This window comes from Oncorhynchus mykiss, chromosome 3, assembly GCF_057628025.1.
Source record: "Oncorhynchus mykiss isolate SJ-2025 chromosome 3, ASM5762802v1, whole genome shotgun sequence".
NCBI lineage: Eukaryota > Metazoa > Chordata > Actinopteri > Salmoniformes > Salmonidae > Oncorhynchus > Oncorhynchus mykiss.
The window spans coordinates 50917647-50935478 of NC_143024.1; the positions used below are offsets into that span (position 1 = coordinate 50917647).

Here is a 17832-nt window from a genome sequence, read left to right on the forward strand (position 1 = left end):
AATACTTCAATCTACCTGCTACTGAAACAGAGTGGTTCACTAATACGGCATCAGACAGCACATGTGCTTTGCTACAGTGTGTGTAGTTTAATCTTGTTATTCTGAAGATTGTTTGGGATCAATACATTCTGTATCAGTTAGTTGGTGTGGCTCTGTCCAGTCACCTCTGCAGTGTGTCTCCAAAGGGATGTGTATGTATGTTCAAAGTCCTTCTCTCTGCTTTCAAAGAATGGATTCAGGAAAGGTTGGCTCTCTGTCTGTACGTCATGAATACAGCTTTGTTCCTCTGGTCTCAGTTAACTGTTGTTCATATAGGTAGCTGTGAGTTCAGTTCAGCTTTTGACATTGTCGATCATAGTCTGCTGCTGAAAAAAATCTATGTTATGGCTTTATATCCTCTGCTATATCGTGAATTGAGAATTACCTGTCTAACCAAACACAGAGGGTGTTCTTTATTGGAAGCCACTCCAACATAGACCAGGTAGGGCATACCCCAGAGCAGCTGCTTAGGCCCCTTTTTTTCAGTAATGACCTGCCACTGGCACTGAGAGTAAAGTATTTTAGTCCATGTATGCTGATGACTCAACATTATACACATCAGCTACCACAGCAAGTGTAATCACTGCACCACTTAACAAAGAGCTACAGTCAGTTTTAGAATGGGTGGCAAGAAATAAGCTAAATATTTAAAAAACAAAAAACATTGTATGAGGTAGTTGAGGAGACTAAACTGCTAGGTGTAACCCTGGATTGTAAACTGTCATGGTCAGAACATATTGATGCAACGGTAGTTAAAATGGCAGAGAGGTCTGTCTATAATAAAGCCTTACTCTGCTTTATTGACATCGCTATCAACAAAACAAGTCCTACAGGCCCTAATTTTATCGCACCTGGACAACTGCCCAGTCATATGGTCAAGTTCCACAAAGAGTGACATAGGCAAATTACAGTCGGCCCAGACCAGAGCAGCACGGCTGGGCCTTCAGTGTACACGAAGAGCTAACATAAATAGCATGCATGTCAATCTCTCCTGGATCAAAGTAGAGCAGAAATTGATTGCATCACTACTAATGTTGAAAGCAAGGAGCTGTCTGTTCAATCAACTAGCACACAGCTCAGACACCCATGCATACCCCACAAGACATTCCACCAGGTGTCTCTTCACAGTCCCCAAGTCCAGAACAGAACTCTGGGAAACGCACAGTACTACATAGTGCCATGACTACATGGAACTCTATTCCACATCAAGTAACACAAGTGAGTAGTAAAATCTGATTTTAAAAACGGATAACGCGGGCTGTGAAAAGACACGCACATGCATACGCAACACACACTCACACACGCACGCTACACACACGTACATTGTAATTTTGTAACATTGTTGTATTGTGGTATTATACATTTTGTATTGTAGATATGTCGTTGTAGAGTAGTGGTGTAATAATGTGTTGTGTGAAAAAAATATTTGCCTTAATCTGGTTTGGACCCCAAGAAGACAAAAGCGAATTGCTAATTTTACCCAGTAGTGGTAAGGCTAATTGTGTGTGAAGTACGCTAAATGCTAATGCACTGCTCTCTCTCCCTGTCAGGTGCCTTGCTGCCTACCAATAACTGGGGTTGCGTAGGAAATGGCACCCTATTCCCTATACAGTCTACTTCATTATGCTCAAAAACAGTGTACTATATAGGGAAAAGGGTGTCATTTCAAACGCGGCTGGGAATAAACTCAGTTTAATGTATGTGCACACAGAGCCTCCACACATTTTCATATCTATAAATCACTATGTGTTCCAGCCAGTACACTAGGGATGTTGAAGGGAGCACACTTCGTTTTTTTTGCTGTGGATTTTACATGGTTCAATCCCTAATTATTCCCCCTACAGTGCCTTGCGAAAGTATTCGGCCCCCTTGAACTTTGCGACCTTTTGCCACATTTCAGGCTTCAAACATAAAGATATAAAACTGTATTTTTTTGTGAAGAATCAACAACAAGTGGGACACAATCATGAAGTGGAACGACATTTATTGGATATTTCAAACTTTTTTAACAAATCAAAAACTGAAAAATTGGGCGTGCAAAATTATTCAGCCCCCTTAAGTTAATACTTTGTAGCGCCACCTTTTGCTGCGATTACAGCTGTAAGTCGCTTGGGGTATGTCTCTATCAGTTTTGCACATCGAGAGACTGACATTTTTTCCCATTCCTCCTTGCAAAACAGCTCGAGCTCAGTGAGGTTGGATGGAGAGCATTTGTGAACAGCAGTTTTCAGTTCTTTCCACAGATTCTCGATTGGATTCAGGTCTGGACTTTGACTTGGCCATTCTAACACCTGGATATGTTTATTTTTGAACCATTCCATTGTAGATTTTGCTTTATGTATTGGATCGTTGTCTTGTTGGAAGACAAATCTCCGTCCCAGTCTCAGGTCTTTTGCAGACTCCATCAGGTTTTCTTCCAGAATGGTCCTGTATTTGGCTCCATCCATCTTCCCATCAATTTTAACCATCTTCCCTGTCCCTGCTGAGGAAAAGCAGGCCCAAACCATGATGCTGCCACCACAATGTTTGACAGTGGGGATGGTGTGTTCAGCTGTGTTGCTTTTACGCCAAACATAACGTTTTGCATTGTTGCCAAAAAGTTCAATGTTGGTTTCATCTGACCAGAGCACCTTCTTCCACATGTTTGGTGTGTCTCCCAGGTGGCTTGTGGCAAACTTTAAACGACACTTTTTATGGATATCTTTAAGAAATGGCTTTCTTCTTGCCACTCTTCCATAAAGGCCAGATTTGTGCAATATACGACTGATTGTTGTCCTATGGACAGAGTCTCCCACCTCAGCTGTAGATCTCTGCAGTTCATCCAGAGTGATCATGGGCCTCTTTTCTGCATCTCTGATCAGTCTTCTCCTTGTATGAGCTGAAAGTTTAGAGGGACGGCCAGGTCTTGGTAGATTTGCAGTGGTCTGATACTCCTTCCATTTCAATATTATCGCTTGCACAGTGCTCCTTGGGATGTTTAAAGCTTGGGAAATATTTTTGTATCCAAATCCAGCTTTAAACTTCTTCACAACAGTATCTCGGACCTGCCTGGTGTGTTCCTTGTTCTTCATGATGCTCTCTGCGCTTTTGACGGACCTCTGAGACTATCACAGTGCAGGTGCATTTATACGGAGACTTGATTACACACAGGTGGATTGTATTTATCATCATTAGTCATTTAGGTCAACATTGGATCATTCAGAGATCCTCACTGAACTTCTGGAGAGAGTTTGCTGCACTGAAAGTAAAGGGGCTGAATAATTTTGCACGCCCAGTTTTTCAGTTTTTGATTTGTTAAAAAAGTTTGAAATATCCAATAAATGTCGTTCCACTTCATGATTGTGTCCCACTTGTTGTTGATTCTTCACAAAAAAATACAGTTTTATATCTTTATGTTTGAAGCCTGAAATGTGGCAAAAGGTCACAAAGTTCAAGGGGGCCGAATACTTTCGCAAGGCACTGTAAATATCCATGAACCAACAAGCTGCAGCTGCAAAGCTCATCTGGTAGTTAAAGCCCTCCCTGTCCAAGCAGAGATTTTACACAATAGTTTTTACAATCTGAAATAGTGTTTTTCAATCACTTTAGCACAATTTTCAGATATTTTCAAATCTCTTTGTACAAAACTCAAAACCGATAACACTTGTATGTTCATAATCTTTGATTGAGCTTTCATTGGAGTTGAACAACACTTTATGTGAAATACAGTACCTTGACAACATTTTGTTTAGCCACCAATGCATCAGATAATGATAGACTCACCGTTTACTTTAACATTTAAATCAATAGTAAAAAATTAAATATATAATTTTTTAAAACTGTAATTTTTTAAGTGAAGAGGAATAGTAGATGGAAAATATAATTTTCCATACAGTATTTGGCTATAACTAGATTATTTTAAAATGTTTTATTAAATATGTCAGTCTTAGAGTTCCACTATCCTCACACAGTACATTCATAGAATAAACAATCATAAATGGTGTATTGTGTGGGTATTGTAAAGCAGTAGATTACAGAAAAAAACATATTTTTGAAGCACAGTGGTGCCCTATGCAACATTGTACAAAATCACCTTTTCTATGTGACTTGTCAACTGATACTGTATCACTTCTCTCTACTTGACAAAATGTATCAGTTTTATGTTTTGATGAGTAGAATATTATACAATCCAGGTTTTTCAGATGTGCATTGTGCAGTACACTGTAATTCACTGACTATATCCACTTTGTCCTATGGAACATAAAGGATGATAATGTAATATTTACAGCCACATCCATGTATGATTTGACCTCCCAACATAAATTGATGTCAATTGATGCATTTATGATGTAAAAATATATAATAATAAAAACTAGACACTTTAAGATTAAAACATGTCAAAAGTATTATGAATACGCATTTTGCAGAATACTTGAAAAGGGTGATTTGGTGCAGTGAACAAGTGACTTTGTGAATTGGTTTGTTGTGCTCAGTCAATTGAAAATGTGCTCAGAGTGTATGTGTGTGTGTGTTCTTATTTGTCAGTCTAAGTATTTCAATCTAACCTCCCCCTCCATGTGCTCTTCTCCCCAGGCAAGTGGAGGAGAAGCATCAGCAACTCGGGTCTGGTGTCCTCTGTCCGTCCTTACAGCTCCATCACAGAGTGGATCTCTCCCCGCAGCTGCCCCATCCTGCCTTACACTAAACCTGCTGTGCTAACCACAGAGTCCACAGGTAACATATCCTGCACTGCATGGCCAGCACTATCAAAACCTACAACATGAACTGACACACTTAATTTTCTCACCACTATCCAACCAGAATAGACAGAGTGGTGAACATTTGATTGATCGTTTGTCCATAAATGTGTATTTTATTTATCTCATGTAGTTCTAATTTCCTTATTCACACCTTACAGTAAGTCACTCACTTGTGCATGACTCACTCACTAACTCACTCACTCATGGTGTGAACTCACACTGCTAAAATGCTCGACCACTGTTACTCCCCCTTCCAGGATGCCTACAAGGCCCTTCCCCGCTCTCCCTTTGGCAAATCAGCTCATAACTACATTTTGCTCCTCCCTCCCTATAGGAAGAAACTCAAACAGGGTGTCATGTGTGCTCCCTCTCCGTCCTCTAGGCCACCAGTCTGCTCATCATGGCCCACACCTGTCACCATCTTAAGCTTAATTGTGCATTATGACACTCACCTGAACTCCATTACCTCCTTGATTACCTGCCCTATATTTGTCACTCCAGTCATCATTGTATGTGTTTCTGTATCTGTAGCATGTCGGTGCACTGTTTGTTTAATTTATTAATTAAATGTTTTCACTCCCTGAACTTGCTTCCCGACTTGCAGCATACACCATTACACAGGAAGTACCCATGCTAAGGTCTATTCAACATGTTCTGGGTAGCCTCTGAAAATAACATTGATGTATACACAGACACGGTGACTGAGTTCATCAAGAAGTGTATAGGGGATGAGTTCCCACTGGGACTGTTAAAACCTATCCAAACCAGAAACCGTGGGTAGATGGTTGCATTCGCACAAAACTGAAAGTGAGAACCACCGCATTTAACCATGGCAAGGTGACTGGGAATATGGTTGAATACAAACAGTGTAGTTATTCCCTCCGTAAGGAGATCAAACAGGGAAAACGTCAGTACAGAGATAAAATGGAGTCGCAATTCAACAGCTCAGACAAAAGACTATCTGGCATGGTCTACAGACAATCAGGGATTACAAAGGGAGAACCAGCCACGTTGAGGACTCCAACGTCTTGCTCCCGGACAAGCTAAACACCTTCGCCAGCTTTGAGGATAACACAGTGCCACGGATGCGGATCGCTCCCAAGGACTGTGGGCTCTTGTTCTCCGTGGCCAACGTGAGTAAGACTTTTAAGCGTGTTAACCCTAGCAAGGCTGCAGGCCTAGACGGCATCGCTAGCTGCGTACTCAGAGCATGCGCAGACCAGCTTGCTGGAGTGTTTACGGACATATTCAACCTCTCGTTATCCCAGTCTGTTGTCCCCACTTGCTTCAAGATGTCCACCATTGTTCCTGTTCCCAAGATAGTGAAGGTATCTGAACTAAATTACTATTGCCCTGTAGCACTCACTTCTGTTATCATGGAGTGCTTTGAGAGGCTAGTTAAGGATCATATCACCTTTCCTGACACCCTAGACCCACTTCAATATGCATAACGCCCAATAGATCCACAAACGGTTCAATCACCATCGCACTGCTCAATCCCATCTGGACAAGAGGAATCGCTATGTAAGAATGCTATTCATTGACTATAGCTCAGCCTTCAACACCATAGTACCCTCCAAGCTCGTCATTAAGGTTGGGACCCTGGGTCTGAACCCCGCCCTGTGCAACTGGGTCCTGGGCTGCCACCAGGTGGTGAAAGTAGGAAAAAACACCCCCACTTCACTGATCCTCAACACAGGGGCCCACAAGGTTGTGTGCTCAGCCCCCTCTTGTTCACCCATGACTGCGTTGCTACGCACGCCTCCAATTCAATCATAAAGTTTGCAGACGACACAACAGTAGTAGGCCTAATTACCAACAATGACCAGACAGCCTACAGGGAGGAGGTGAAGGCCCTGGAGGAGTGGTGCCAGGAAAATAACCTCTCCCTCAACGTCATCAAAATGAAGGAGCTGTATTGGACTTCAGGAAACACAGTGGAGAAGGTGAAAAGCTTCAGTTCCTCGGCATACACATCACGGACAATCTGAAAGGGTCCCCCCACACAGAAAGAGTGGTGTAGAAGGCGCAACAGCACCTTTTCAATCTCAGGAGGCTGAAGACATTTGTCTCGGCCCATTAGACCCTCATAAATTTTTACAGATGCATAATTGGGAGCATCTTGTCAGGCAGTATAACGGCCTGGTACGGCAACTGCACCGCCAGCAACCGCAGAGCTCTCCAGAGGGTGGTGTGGTTTGCCCAACGCATCACCGGGGGCGCACTGCCTGCCCTCCAGGACACCTACAGCACCTGATGTTACAGGAAGGCCAAAAAGACTGAGACTGAAAAACAGCTTCTATCTCAAGGCCATCAGACTGTTAAATAGCCATCACTAGCTGGATACCACCCGGTTACTCAACCCTGCACCTTAGAGGCTGCTGCCCTATATACCCAGACATGGAAAAACTGGTCACTTTAAAAATGGAACACTAGTCACTTTAACAATGCTAAATACTGCTTTACTCATTTCATATGTATTGGAGCAGTGGCTTCTTCCTTGCTGAGCGGTATAGGACCGTTTTACTGTGGATATAGATACTTTTGTACCTGTCTCCTCCAGCATCTTCACAAGGTCCTTTGCTGTTGTTCTAGGATTGATTTGCACTTTTCACACAATTTTCCGCACTTTGTCTCTCTAGGAGACAGAACGCGTCTCCTTACTGAGCGGTATGACGACTGCGTGGTCCCATGGTGTTTATACTTGCGTACTATTGTTTGTACAGATGAACGTGGTACCTTCTGGCATTTGGAAATTGCTCCCAAGGGTGAACCAGACTTGTGGAGGTCTACAAAGAGGCACTGAGGCACTGGTAGGCCTTGACATACATCCACAGGTACACCTCCAATTGACTCAAATGATGTCAATTAGCCTTTCAGAAGCTTTTAAAGCCATTACATAATTTTCTGGAATTTTCCAAGCTGTTTAAAGGCACAGTCAACTTAGTGTATGTAAACTCTGACCCACTGGAATTGTGATACAGTGAATTATAAGTGAAATAATCTGTCTATAATACCTGTCTGTAAACAAAGTAGTTGTCTTAACCGACTTGCCAAAACTATAGTTTGTGGAGTGGTTGAAAAACAAGTTTTAATGACTCCAACCTAAGTGTATGTAAACTTCCAACTTCAACTGTATGTGTTTGTGACCAATATAATTTCATTTGATTTGAAGTCAAGGTAAGCTTTTGGTTTTACACATTTTTTGACACCGGGGCCTGCCGGTGTAAGAGCTAAAGTTCTTACTCATTGTACACTATAACGTTACAGCATGAATGTAGCGGGTTTACTAACGTGTTCTATTAGCTATGTTGAGTATAATATTACTTAGCTAATATGGTGACAACGATGTGGGCTGGGTGTAGCGGTATTGATATGGTTTGGCTTGGAAAGTTGATGTGTTGTTCATTGAAGTCCACAAGTGAAGGGAAAAGGTGAGAGGAGGAGTGCTTATAGATGTGAGAAGGAATACAACGTGGCTGCTATGAAAGTGAACTGTGTTAAATTGAAGGAAACAGAATGAAACAGGGTTACATTTGTCCAATAGAATCTCTCGTTTGAAACTGTCGGACTAATGATTACACCCTAGATCAGCTAGATGCATGGAAGAGTGTGCAAGGCTGTATTGAATGTGTCACTGTCTGTCGCCTCAAATTTTCCCTTGACCTGTGTGCACCTACGTTGTAAACTTTCATTCATAGGTCTAGGTTGTAGCAATCTCATGATGGGTATAGGGAAATTTTGAGTATCATGTAGCCTGAACATATCGCTGTTACATTGAACTGGGTGAATGGAATATGCTGTAATAGAAATAAGGCCATGCTCATGAAGGAAAAAATGGTCTGTTGTATGTGTAAGAAATTCAGTGACCGCATATGACTCTAGGACTGTTAATCATACATATTTCATTTTACAAGTCTGGGACTTATCATAAAATAATTTCAAGTATATTAAACTTATGATTTACAAATTATGATCCCTGGCTTGAACCCTTCAGAATGTATTCACACCCCTCAACATTTTTCACATTTTGTTATGTTACAGAGTTGATTTAATTGTCATTTTTTGTTAACGATTTACACAAAATACTCTGTAATGTCAAAGTTTTTTATTAATGGAAAATGAAACGCTAATATAGTTTGATTAGATAAGTATTCAACCCTGTGAGTCAATATGTTAAAATCAGCAGCTATTACAGCTGCGAGTCTTTCTGGGTAAGTCACTAAGAGCTTTGCACACCTGGATTGTAAAATATTTGCCCATTAATCTTTTAAAAAGGATTCAGCTCAGTCAAGTTGGTTGTTGATCATTGCTAGACACCTTTTTCAAGGCTGTCCATAGATTTTCAAGCCGATTTAAGTCAAAACTGTAACTAGGGCACTCAGGAACTTTCTATAACATCTTGTTAAGCAACTCCAGTGTATATTGGGCCTTGTGCTTTAGGTAATTGTCCTGCTGAAAGGTGAATTTGTTTTATGATTAGTGGTACTCACTGATGTGTTGTCCAACACAACAACAACAGGTGGGGAAACACACCCCAATGAAGTCGCCACACATAGGGAAAAATCATGAAACACATGGAGGACAAACCTCTACTCCTAATACAATACCAACAATACAACGACTGTGAGAAAAAAAAACCTGTGGCGCAAAACACGCACCCCTAACAGAGCAAACACAGCAAATAATCCCGCACAAAGACTATCAGGCAGCGGAGGTTAATAAACCCATAATTGTATGTGTTGGGTACAGAGATGGGGAAGTCATTTAAAAATCAAGTCAAACACTATTATTGCACAGAGTAAGTACATGCAACTTGTGACTTGTTAAGCATATTTTTACTCCTGAACTTATTTAGACTTGCCAAAACAAAGGGGTTGAATACTTATTGACTCAAACCATTTCAACTTTTCATTTTTTATTAATTTGTAAACACTTTGTCATTATGGGATATTGTGTGTAGATCAGTGACACAAAATCTCAATTTAATAAATGTTTTATTTAGGCTATAACACAACAAAATGTGGAAAAAGTCAAGGGTGTGAATGCTTTCCGAAGGCATTTTTGAGAGGGTTAGATTGCTGTCAGCAAAATAGTAATAGTTCCACCTTGACCTTTGATGCTGGCTAGGTATACTTTTTTTCTTTCAATACTTTCAAATCTATGTAATGTGCCTAAGGACTACGGGCTAGGGGTTGATTTGGGATAGTGTCAAGGCTTTCTATGACTCTCCCTCTCTATTTTGAACCCATTTCCTCTTTCTTTTTTCCAGCTCCTTTTTCTGCATCCTGCCATCCCTTGCTACAGCAGCAGACTCTCCCAGGGAGGGGCTCCTGCAGCCTTAACTCGGTTTACCACAGTAAGACTCATCACTGTTATGAAGCATGATGTACCATTGCTGAGTTAAAAGAGGTGAAGACCCATAATTCCATGAGTGATCATGTTGTTCTTGAAATTAATAACACACTGAAATATGTTAATTCACCAACAGTACTGCAGCATCCTCAGTCCACAGCAATATCAAATTTATCACACTATTCCAAAAATATTTGTATTCACCTCATATTTTTATTCACATCTTCTTGCACTGAACTATTGTGTTCAGTACACTACAGAAAAAGGAAAGGAGCTGCAGTGAATTCATATATTAGCTTTAACAACACATTGCTTTACCATACATTACCATCTGAAGCTGTGGAAGACCATCATCCAACCACCAGAACCCTATATCTGTTTGTTTGTTTTTTATAGCATCTTTGAGTTACTCATTTGAATGAAAAGCACTATATAAAATAAATATATTATTATTAATTACCGGACATTAGCATACATTACCGTGTCCTCTGTAGTTGCAGGTGTGAGTCGGCAGCATGCTGCGGTCAGCCCCCAGTCTTCCATGGATAGTGAGGTGGGCACTTCAGAGCTGGAGGATGACACTATATCTATGGGCTATAAACTACAGGACATGACAGACGTACAGGTCATGGCTCGACTGCAGGAGGAGAGTGAGTAGATTACACTCTACTGCTTTTGTAATGATAAATATCTTTATCAGTTGGGAATTGTACAAGGAGAAATGAACAATAAACTCAATAACATTTTGTTTTGGATACACCTTATAAACACACTAGATGATGTGGAAGGAACATATGTAGCTGTATATGCTAACAATATGTTTGGTTCATTGTTCTACCATGAAGCATAAATGTGACCGACCGGCTTGATTTGGTCTTATGTAGCAAAATGTATTTTTTTTTTTTACATGGGATAAAAGTAGAAACTCAGAGCTAGAAAATGGTATATCATACACTACAGTTGAGGAACAATGGGAAAGTAATTCTGCTTTGAAAGTTGATACATTTGCAACCCCACTTTTGAAAATATGACCCTTGAATGTTTTGGTACACCTACTGGAGAGCTCTTCTTTGGCTATTCCCATTCAGCATCATTCACACCCTAAGCCCCACCCATCTCTTTAAGAATTCACATGTGAGGCCATGTGCTAAACAGAGAGAATATGGTAGTGTATGTTTGTATACAGTTGTTGCATCATGAGCATTCTATTGTCGTCCGACATCAAACTTGTCGTTGTCATTATGAAAAAGTATAAACACAAAAACGACAGGCTGCATGACATCAGCAGCCTGGTTAAAAATGAATTTAGTGTATGTCAATCTAGCATATCATGCAACTAAAATCAACTTTCTAAACAATGTTCTAGCTTTTTAGCTAGCTAACGTTAAGTTAGCTGGCTAGCCAGTTCCAATAATGACCATATAATAAATAGTGCATTTGGAAAGTATTCAGACCCTTTTACTTTTTTTCTCATCAATCTACACACAATACCCCATAATGACAAAGTAAAAGCTGTTGTTTAGAAACTTTTGCTAGTGTATTACAAATAAAAAACTGATATCATAATTACACAAGTCTTCAGACTTTACTCAGTACTTTGTTGAAGCAGCTTTGGCAGCGATTACAGCCTTGAGTCTTCTTGGGTATGACGCTACAAGCTTGGCACACCTGTATTTTGGGAGTTTCTTCCATTTTTTTCTGCAGATCCTCTCAAGCTCTGTCAGGATGGATGGGGAACGTCGCGGCACAGCTTTTTTCAGGTCTCTCCAGATATGTTTGATTGGGCTCTGGCTGGGCCAGAGGACATTCAGAGACTTGTCCCGAAGCAACTGTCTTGGCTGTGTGTTTAAGGTCATTGTCCTGTTGGAAGGTGAACCTTTGCCCCAGTCTGAAGTCCTGAGCGCTCTAGAGCAGGTTTTCTTCAAGGATCTCTCTGTACTTAGCTCTGTTCATCTTTCCCTCAATCCTGACTAGTCTCCCAGTTCCTGCCGCTGTAAAACATACCCACATCACGATGCTGCCAACACCATGCTTCAACGTAGGGATGGTGTCAGGTTTCCTCCAGACGTGACACTTGGCATTCAGGCCAAAGAGTTCCATCTTGGTTTCATCAGACCAGAGAATCTTGTTTCTATTAATTGAATGATTAGAATATTCCACCATGAAACCATATAATTGTATGGAATTGATTATATTGTATAAAATTATAATCAAAAAATGTGTAGTTCTAGTCAGAATTAGGGTAAAACAATATAGCTAATGTTTATGTATTTGTAGTGTCTTAAAAACAGACTGTCTGAGCAGGATTCAGTGCTGACCTTGGCTGGGGGGCACTGAGAGTACTTCCCAGGGTCTCCCTATCTTGAGGGAGGACGGGGAGTGATTCCCACGGCCACCCCTAATCTTTGCCGGCTGGGTAGTGGGATAGTATGTGCGTAGGATATCTACTGTTTTTGTGGAAGTATGTGCTCAGCTATAAAATGGATGTCCTTCTATTCTTGACTTTAGAACGTTCTCTGAATAAACTGTGCTAACCTTTTGCATAAGCTGAGTCTTTGACTAATTAATATTATACCCATGGTCTTACAAACCACAGGGATTTGTCAGAGCTAATGATTGTTAGTTATTATCATTGGGATTTAAATTATCATGACAGTTTCACATGGTCTGAGAGTCATTTATGTGCCTTTTGGCAAACTCCAAGCGGGCTGTCATGTGCCTTTTACTGAGGAGTGACTTCCGTCTGGCCACTCTACCATAAAGGCCTGATTGGCGGAGTGCTGCAGAGATGGTTGTCCTTCTGGAAGGTTCTCTCATCTCCACAGAGGAACTCTGGAGCTCTTTCCGGGTGACCATCGGTTTCTTGGTCACCTCCCTGACCAAGGCCCTTCTCCCCCGATTGCTCAGTTTAAGTGGGCGGCCAGCTCTAGGAAGAGTCTTGGTGATTTCAAACTTCAATTTAAGAATGATAGAGGCCACTGGGTTCTTGGGGACCTTCATTGCTGCAGAATGTTTTTTGTACCCTTCCCCAGATTTTGTACCTCGACACAATCGTGTCCTGGAGCTCTAAGGACAATTCCTTTGACCTCATGGCTTGGTTTTTACTCTGACATGCACTGTTGACCGTATGACCTTATATAGACAGGTGTGTGCCTTTCCAAATCATGTCCAATCAATTGAATTTACCACAGTGTAGACTCCAATCAAGTTCTAGAAACATCTCAAGGATGATCAATGGAAACAGGATGCACCTGAGCACAATTTCTAGTCTCATAGCAAACGGTCTGAATACTTATGTAAATAAATTGTGGAGTAAAATAAACAAATTGTGGAAAAAGTCAAGCAGTCTGAATACTTCCCGAAATGCACTGTAGCTGACAGCGTCTTAACTTTAGCTAATTTGTATTAATTATTACAGGAAAATAAACTCACAACAAGGTCATTATTTACAAGTTAATGGTGAGCTAATTACAAAAAATAGCTTAAGGTTGTGAGTGTGATGAGATAAAAGCAAGGCATCCTACCAGAGAATTTTAGAATTTGGACACTGTCTCATTGGCCTAAGTCAGGGGTCTCCAACCATGTTCCTGGAGAGCTACCATCCAGTAGGTTTTCACTCCAACCCCAGTTGTAACTAACCTGGTTCAGCTTATCAACCTGGTAATTATTAGAATCAGGTGTGCTAGGTAGGTTGGAGTGAAAACCTACAGGACGGTAGCTCTTCAGGAAGAGGGTTGGAGAGCCCTGGCCTAACGTTATATCCTAATTTGACTTTGGTGCAGGTCATGTTGTTCTTCACATTACAGTCTATGGTAAACACACACTATATCAACTAAAATTAATGTTTATTTGTCACATGCACAGGATACAGAATGTGTAAGCGGTACAGCGAAATGGTTACTTGCATAGTGAAGTCTTTTGTTTAGACATGTAGCTAGATAAACAATTAACCATAATCCCAAATCTTAAAATTACTACCCTGCATGAATCTATAGGTAGCGAAAGCTAACCAACAAGATTCAATGTAAAATAGCTAGCTAACATTAGGCTATAACTAGCAATGCAACTGGATCGGCGTTGCAAATAATATTACTACACAGAGTAATCCGGAGACAGGCGTTCTCTTTTTGACTCTCTCCGCATATTTGCCTTAGCTATCATACACTGCTTCCAGCGGGCATTCCACTGATTTCAAAACTCGCTCTGCCAGAAAGTGGAGAGTATTAGCAACAGTTTTGCAGTTCTTCTTGATATCGTTCAATAAGAGCTGCGTTAGAAAGGATTACCTACACATACTGACCAGCTCATGTTATAGACAGAAGCGTGCTACATGGCAGACCAATCCGAACTCATCTCTCGGCATGTCCGGCTAATCCATTATCTCAGTGAATCGTGGCTAGAGGGAAGGTTCCTATCGTTTTCCCTGGCTAAATCATCTAGGCTCATCATTTAACAATTGTATTCATATTTACAGATGGCATACATGTTTGTTATCAAAGAACATGAAAGTGAAAATAAAGAAAACCCTTGAATGAGTAGGTGTGTCCAAACTTTTGGGTGGTACTGTATATCTCCCTTCACCAGGCCTGCGTCAGGAGTACGCCACTACGTCTTCTTCAACCACGGCCAGCCGTCGCAGCTCCAGCTTCTCACTCCGGTGCAGCGAGATGGACCTGGATGAGGAAGAGGAGGATGAGGAGGGCTACAACCAGCTCCCTCCGCCCCAGCCTCGGCTGCTCCGGACTGGGTCCATGCAGTGGGGCAGCCTGTCTCACTCACACACCTTCTCCAGTATCTCCAGTATCAGGGAGTGCAGCAGACGCAGCACCTCCACCCCTCAGTACTCCCTCAGTGGGTTGTCCCAGTACCAGCAGCAATTCTCCGGACCCTCCAGACTCATCGTGGACACATATGGATACAGGTCCAGCACAGGTCAGTCTAGAGCTGGGGTGTTCCATCCTAGTAGACCCACAGGGTATGCAGGCTTTTGTTCTGGCCCAATGCTAACACATCTAATTCAACTGATCAGCTGATCATCAGGCCTTGAGTGGTTAAATTGTGTTGGTACTGAGCTGGAATTAAAGCCTGTATACCCTGTTGATCTCCAGGACCAGGACTGAAGAACACTGGCCTAAACGCAGAGTAATACGTTTCATGCATGTCTTCCCGGTTTGATTGCAATGGATTTTTAACTTCCCTCTTTTGACTGTGGACATTTGATTGTGTCTCCATGGTTACGTAGACAAGCTGCGGAGAAGCATGCCCAACCTGATCCGAGCTCCCAGCATGCATTGCGATCCCAGTGTTGTTCCAAGCCTGGTGTCTCCTGTCAATCACTCATCTGGCCCCTCCTCCCTGCCAGTAACCATGCGGAACAGCCAAAGCTTCGACTCGTCCAATGGGCTCGCACGACTTCAGTCCTCCAGTAAGATCCCTCCCATTTTGGTTTACCATCAGTTGTGTCAGTACAGGAATCCTGCACACTGTCTTGCCCTTTATTTTGATTTATTGTTTTCCTCCTCCTCTTACAGAGTTTTTATTTTTTTGATACGTGTTATGTATAAAATATGTTGATTCTTTACACAATGACTTAACAGAAAAGGAACCAGTATCACCTGTTTATTTAAGCCTGTTTAATTTAAGCTCATTGCACCCCACATTCTTGGGTTAGAATAGTTTGATGACTGACTAACCCCTCTTTCCTTTTCCTCTGCCTTCAGTTCCCTCCACCGCCCAGCTCAGCCAGCGATTCCAGAGTGTGGGAAACTTCCACACAACCCCCAGACACCCTGTCAAGGCCACAGCCTATGTCAGCCCCACGGTCCAACAGGGTCCCTTCTCCTCCTCCAACACCCTCTCTACCTCTGCCATTCTTCACAACATCCCCAGCAGTGCACCCAAGGCCCTCAAAGTCACCATCCCCAGTTGTGTCCCCCAGCCCTCCTCCATCCCTCGAAGTGCCTTACCACGACCCGCCTCTTTCACAGGGACTGGTGGCACCCCCCGCCCCAGCAAGATTGCCCAGCCCACACACAGGTAAATAGGGTCGTTCGGACTAAGGGGGAAAAGATGCCTGTCTATTATACTTTCAAAATTAACATTAGCGTGCTATAAAAAATAATATGATTATAGATTATCTACTGTATGTTATCCATGATATTATATAATTTTACCTTTAGCTGATTATTGTAGTCTCAAGAATGTGGGTACTTTATCGAGGGTCATGTTAAATAGAAAAGTATGAGAGGAAAAGCAGTATTTCTATAAAATGTTGTTGTTGTTACACTTTATATGAAGGGTTCCTACATAAGAACTTCATTACCAATACAAAACACGTTCATTAGCAGTGCAACATATCCTCATACGATTGGGTCTAAATGTATAACTCAACTCTCCCATTTCATCCTGAGTGATTTATCTTTGAATCTCTCTCTATATAAATATATCTCCCTCCCTCCCTATCTCTCACTCTTTCTCTCGACCCCTCTCACTTTCTTGCAGTCTATTGACCCCCCCAAAGAGCCTGGCTGCGCTAAGTGCCCTGAGAGACGGCAGTTGGAAGAATGGCTGCTACTGAACCCGGGATGTTGTATAACACCTCATCATTCATTGGGTTACTGTAATATCTCTATGTTCTGAACCAAGGCCTGAGGCCATGGATCATTCATATGGGCCATATGAGTCGCAGCTTGAAGGGATACAGTGCATTTACAAAGTATTCACACCCCTTGACCTTCTCCACATTTTGTTGTGTTACAGCCTGAATTTAAAATGGATTAACATTTTATTTATTTTGTCACTGGCCCATAATGTCAAAGTGGAAATATGTTTTAACATTTATTTTTTACAAATAAATTAAAAATGAAAAGCTGAAATGTCTGAAGCCAATTCAACCCTTTGTTATGGCAAGACTAAATACGTTTGGAAGTAAAACATGTCACATGGACTCCCTCTGTCTGCAATAATATTGTTTAACATTATTTTTGAATGACTACCTCATCTCTCTACCCCACACATTCAATAATCTGTAAGGTCCCTCAGTCAATCAATGGTGACTTTAAAAGAGTTACTGAGTTAAATGGCTGTGATAGGAGAAAACTGAGGATGGATAGTCACTCCACAATACTAACCTAATTGACAGAGCAAAAAGAAGGAAGCATGTACAGAATTAAAACAATTCCAAAACATCCTGTTTGCAACAAAGCACAAAAGTAATACTGCAAAAAATGTGGCAAAGCAATTAACATTTAGTCCTGAATACAAAGTGTTATGTTTGGGGCATATCCAATACAACACATTACTGAGTACCACTCTCCATATTTTCAAGCATAGTGGTGGCTGCATCATGTTATGTTTCAGGATAAAAAATAAATGGAATGGAGCTAAGCACAGGCAAAATCCTAGAGGAAACCCTGTTTCAGTCTGCTCTCCACCAGACACTGCGAGATGAATTCACCTTTCAGCAGGACAATAACCTAAAACACAAGAAGACAGTGAATTTCCTGAGTGGCCGAGTTACAGTTTTGACTTAAATCTACCTGAAAATCTATGGCAAATGTTTGTCTAACAATGATCAACAACCAATTTGACAGAGCTTGAAGAATTGAAAATAATAATAGGCAAATGTTGGACAATCCAGGCGTGGAAAGCGCTTAGAGACTTACCCAGAAAGACTCACAGCTGTAATCGCGTCCAAAGA

The 17832-nt window shown here is 41.5% G+C and overlaps 2 protein-coding genes across 4 annotated transcripts in view; one reads left to right on the plus strand and one right to left on the minus strand.

Annotated features, from left to right (window-relative positions):
• LOC110519950 (SLAIN motif-containing protein 1) overlaps nt 1-17008 on the plus strand; it is a 41780-nt gene extending 24772 nt beyond the window's left edge. The window contains exons 3-9 of the mRNA XM_021596859.3: nt 4612-4752; nt 10051-10137; nt 10628-10783; nt 14718-15065; nt 15376-15558; nt 15854-16169; nt 16635-17008. Coding sequence (XP_021452534.3) covers nt 4612-4752; nt 10051-10137; nt 10628-10783; nt 14718-15065; nt 15376-15558; nt 15854-16169; nt 16635-16710 — 1307 coding nt within the window. The 3' untranslated portion in view covers nt 16711-17008. The remainder of the gene's footprint in view (nt 1-4611; nt 4753-10050; nt 10138-10627; nt 10784-14717; nt 15066-15375; nt 15559-15853; nt 16170-16634) is intronic.
• LOC110519952 (sorting nexin-25-like) overlaps nt 13964-17832 on the minus strand; it is a 36823-nt gene continuing 32954 nt past the window's right edge. For 2 of the 3 annotated variants that reach the window (XR_016494680.1, XR_016494678.1), the window contains one exon: nt 17361-17608. The gene's annotated coding sequence lies outside the window, so the exon portion shown is untranslated. Of the gene's footprint in view, nt 14807-17360; nt 17609-17832 lie in introns of those variants that run through there. The other variant, XR_016494681.1, reaches the window with a different exon arrangement.